Raw genomic sequence first — 5,193 nt, forward strand, 5'->3', positions numbered from 1 at the left:
TCGATCACAGCGCGACCCGTGGCCAATTATCGTCAGGCGTTCAAAAAATGTTCTATAAAAACGCGCAAAATTTAAAAAAAATATAATAGCCGCAGCTGTTTAGGTATGTTTCACATTTTAGTTACCATTGTATATTTAAGAACACCTGTTATTATTTCGAAGTATTTTGCTCGTTGCCACGTCACGTGTACGTATACACGTCTTGCTGTGTTATACAAAACGGGAGAGGGTAGCAACAACTGTTGGGTACAACCGTGATCCGTTGCGCATTTTTGTATTTACTTGTTTTCTATAACATTTTGTGACGTACGCACGTATTCCCGCTATTACTATCAGATATTTGAATATTCTAACATTTTAACTGCAATTTTCACAGTTTTTTTTAAACTATTTAGCTACCTACTATAAATAATTTATAATGTCTATTCGTCCTGATATTCACTCCCAAACAAAAAAAACAATTTTTAATGTTTATAAGTTTTTTAAAAAATTGTCAAACGATAAAACGAATCTTGAAGTGGCCAATTTTTTTAAACAAACTCAGCAAATGACTGCAGATGCATGTGAAGTGAGCGTCAGGACTGTGAAGCGTATAACGTCTGAGGCATCGAAGTCTTCGTGTTCAGAATCTGAGTCGGAACCGAAATTTACTTCTCCCCGAAAAACGTTCAAACGTGTGAAGTATGCGACTCATATTGATGATTTTGACGTGGACATAGTACGGAGGACTGTGCATGCATTTTATGATAACCGTGAGTACCCAACTACACAAAAAATTTTAAGTGCTTATAAAGAAAAAACGGGTTATGAAGGGTCTAGAACTTCAATGTGGCGAATTTTGAGATCTTTAAATTTCAAATATAAAAAATGTAACGACGGCAGACGATTTCTCATGGAACGAAATGATATTGTAGCTATGCGCGTAAAATTTTTACGTAAAATGTGCAACCTTCGTCAAAGTAATGACACTCGACCTGTAGTTTACTTGGATGAAACTTGGGTCAATCAAAATCATACGCGTGGTCAAATTTGGCAAAATGATCAAAATACTGAAGGGTTAAAGGTACCTACTGGGAAAGGAGCTCGATTACTTATTTGCCATGCTGGATCAAGTAAATTTGGTTTTGTAAATCGTTCAAAATTAGTATTACGCTGCAAATCGAATGCTACACATCCAGATTACCACACACAAATGAACTCCACAATATTTAAGAAATGGTTTGTTGATATGCTCAACAATTTGGAGGAACCTTGCGTAATTGTTATGGATAACGCATCTTACCATTCGGTTCTTTCTGTCGATTACCCAAAGTCTAATGCCATAAAATCGAGTGTTCAACAATGGCTCAGAGAAAATGGAGTAGATTTTTCTCCATTACAAACACTCAGTGAATTACGCGAAATTGTAAAGTCTTTAATACCCAAAGAAAAAAAATATGAACTCGATGAAATTGCACTTCAAATGGGCCACGAAGTTGTACGTTTGCCGCCATACCATTGCCAATACAATCCCATCGAGTTAATATGGGCACAGGTAAAAGGGGAAGTCGCTAAAAATAATACAACTTTTAAATTTGCGGATGTCGAAAAATTGTTAAATGACGCATTGGACTCAGTAACTGTTGAAAACTGGAAAAAATGTACCGATCACTGCCATAACCTGCAAGAGGAGGATTTCATCAAAGAAGGATTAAGAGACGAAATTTTGACACCAATAATAATGACGATCAATCCTGATGAAAGCAGTGATAGCGAGAGCGACAGCGAAGGATCTTAATTTTTCTTATTAAATATGACTGTAATTAATTTAATTATTTTGATTTATTGTATAAAAAAAATACTTATGTGTACACAAATTATATTTAATCTACTTAAAAATTATATATATATTCTAATAAACTGTAAAAAAAAATGTTTTCTTTATCATTAAAAATTATTAAAAAAAAATAAACAAGATTATAAATTGGCGCGCATTTGAGAAACAATGGAATTGCAATTTTAGTCCACGGGTCGCGCTGTGATCGAGTGCCTAGTGTTGTGAAACCGACTATAGATCATTTCGTTTCCGCGTTCGCGCTACTCGCGTGGAACCATAGATTAGTATATATAATAGATAGGCGACTCCTGGGTTAAATATTGAGACTGCGAGAAGCGCTCCCGGTAACCGCACGACGAACTATTCTGTAACAATCGATGTTTACCACGACATTGACATAAAAAAAGATGCAAAAAGTTTCGTGCGTCTCCCTTGATCGAACCACGACTGCAGATTTCACTGATTTTTCTACCTATCTACTCCAGCGCCTTAACCTACTAGCCTACTATTATGTAGCAACTAAACTGTTGAAAATTAATTATATAAAGTTTTAACCTCTATTATTTTTTATAGCTTTGTTTACATACCACTGTAGTTAAACGATAATTTACGCAGATATGTAAATAATTGAAATTAAGGTATATTTTTTTTAATGTGTGTAATGTATATTGACAATTAGTGATCGTTATTTTATTAATATTTCCTAGTTATAAGTTAAAATTTATATAGAAATAAGTAGCTATATAATATATAATTATAATAATACAGTCGACATAAGGCGGTTAACAATTTAATTTCAAAGAAAATCTCAATCTAGAATTATAAAATATGTAGGCACTTACTTGTAGGTATATATTATGATTAAAAATTAAATAACTATGCATTTGAAAAAAAAAAAACATTAGTGATTAAATACGAATTTTTATTTTATTTGGAACTAAAAAAGGAACTTGTTCATTTCCAAAGGAGAGTTTTTTTATAAGGAACTTGACAAAGACTGTCACATTCTTTGCATTATATTTATTTATTACCTATGCAGCATGTACATTTTATGTCAACAGTAAAAAACCTCCTAAATAAATGTGTTACCAATTGATACAACAATTAATTTTATTCAAATTTTGTTACTATAATCAATGCAACTAATGGCATTTAAATGTGTTGAAAAATATAAATAGTATTGTTATTTAGTTTATTGAACTAACAAAAAACACTGAAATAAAACTACCAACATACAAATTACTAATGTAGGCAAATTTATTATTTTGACCAATATTTTATTCTCAAGTAAATTTCAAAACAAAGTGTAATAATAAACAATTACAAATAGTCAACAATTAAATTTAAAAAATAAATCTCATTTTCAATTAAAAAAAGAATTTATATACAGCATAATTAGTAATTACACAGCAAACAAATTAATAAATAAAAATAATAATTATAAATATGGCATACAGTTATAATATAATACGTCAAACAAATACAAGCGATTCTATTTACATTGGTATGCTATTAAATTTTCCTTGAACTTTTCTTTGCTTAGAGTGAGCTAAATACCATGTGTGAGCTAATTTTTTTACTCCATCTTTTTCAAATTCTGATATTTTTTTTTTACCATGAAGAATTCGGTTGATTTCTGTAATATAGTGGTTGATCATCATCTTAACGACCATCCCAATCATTTTTGTTTGAAAAAATTCTTCATGATCTTGGCAATGAAGTATATTGTTAAAGTTATAAAGTGAGGAAATTTTGTTTGTAAACTTTAAATAAATATTTTCATGGTGACATATTTTAGAAATATTTTGTCCAATATAATTTAATATATGTTCAATAGTTCTTTTAAATGTAATTGAAGGATATTTAAGTGATTTTTGATGTACTTGATATTCTCGAGCATCTATGAGTTGGTGATCTTCAGAAGGTCTACTAGTACATATTTGACTAAGACACTGTTTACAATTTTTAAAGAAGTCTTTATTCAATTTTTTTATAATAAATCCAGCGATATATGAATGTGTTTGGTCCCGAAGATAAGATGTAGGATTTGGTAGTTGGTGAATTGTTAATGGAAGGTCAGCAGCTATGATTTTATCACTGGGTGGACTAGGTGTTTTTGAAAACATAAATAAATTTTTGAAATGAGCCAAGCTTCCTTCTGCAAAATCTTCCTCACAATTTGACCCTGGTGAATGCGAAGATACCAAATTATTAAGAACTAATGTTTTGTAGGCGGAAGTGAACGCATTGCAATTAGGATTTGTTGATCCGACGTTCCTAATTGCCCCAAAAAAACATTCAAGAGAATCTTGGTTGAGGTTACGTGGCAGTAATGATTTGATCCCCACTGAACCCAACACTTTGTACAATGTCTGAAACGCTGAAATAATACATTTATTTATGATACTGTGAATGATTAAAAAAATTAATTCAGAAGCACAAACCTCTAATTGTAGTCATCCAATTGCGTATTGTTGGAACAGACACATTTTTTCCATTTCTTCCTACAAATCTCATACTATTCAGAACTTTCATACTGTCTGCCCAGAGTTGATGATGGGGTGAATTTTTTTTAACAGATGTTCTATAAATTTTCCCATCTACAACCTTATCAAAATTGCCATTTAAAGAATCAAAAAGATTATCAAAAAACAAACACAGAGATGCAGTGTGTTGAGCATCTGAACTGATAATATTACGAGCTGTAAAAATTAAAAAATATTATTTTTAATAATTTATTATTATTGATCACAAATTTTGCTAAAAATGAAAAAATGAAAAAGTGTTAAATATGGAAATCGTTTATATTGTAAACATCATTCTTACATGCTAAAAAGTTCATTGTTGAAGACACTCTTTGGGAAAAAACTTGTGTGGCATTCTTAACTTTCATTTTCAAAATTTTGTCAGGTATAATATGCTGGTCGGTAAGACGTGGCAACATTTTGCAGTCAGGAATAGCATTATCTACATTATATAAATCAACCAAATGTGACCATTTTGCACATTTCACATCGTTATTAATGGTGAAAACTAAATCCTTTGTAATTAAATTGTTCCTGATACATTTTATTAAATGGGGAACGTCATAGATGTGTACTAGTTTTTAATCGTTCATTATTCTCCAATTCAATTTCATAAAATTGGTCATCGTATGGTATTTCATGTTTAATGCAATATGACCTCGTTTCTTCATTTACAATTTTAATAGCACCACAATTCGCACTTCCTTGGTCACTTATAGTTGCCACAACTTTCAAGCCACATTGGTGAACACAGCGTATGACCTATTAAATTTTGGAAGTAAACAAAATAATTTAAAAGTATTTATTTAAAGAGTAAATAAATAAATATATTTACTTGTTTTAATTGCCGAA

At 30.8% G+C, this 5,193-nt stretch overlaps 1 protein-coding gene across 1 annotated transcript; it reads left to right on the forward strand.

The window, feature by feature from the left end:
- Positions 1 to 547: 547 nt before the first annotated feature.
- On the forward strand, positions 548 to 1,777 carry LOC149061566 (uncharacterized). Its single transcript, XM_089215030.1, has one exon. It carries the CDS (start codon positions 548 to 550, stop codon positions 1,775 to 1,777), a length of 1,230 nt encoding a protein of 409 aa, XP_089071156.1.
- The last annotated feature ends 3,416 nt before the right edge of the window (positions 1,778 to 5,193 follow it).

This window comes from Diuraphis noxia, unplaced genomic scaffold (genome assembly GCF_037042655.1).
Source record: "Diuraphis noxia isolate RWA-SAM2 unplaced genomic scaffold, SU_Dnox_SAM2 contig0001, whole genome shotgun sequence".
In the NCBI taxonomy this organism is placed as follows: Eukaryota; Metazoa; Arthropoda; class Insecta; order Hemiptera; family Aphididae; genus Diuraphis; species Diuraphis noxia.

Excerpts from the sequence above, each read along its gene's own strand:
- LOC149061566 (XM_089215030.1), top strand. The coding sequence starts at position 548 with ATGACTGCAGATGCATGTGAAGTGAGCGTCAGGACTGTGAAGCGTATA.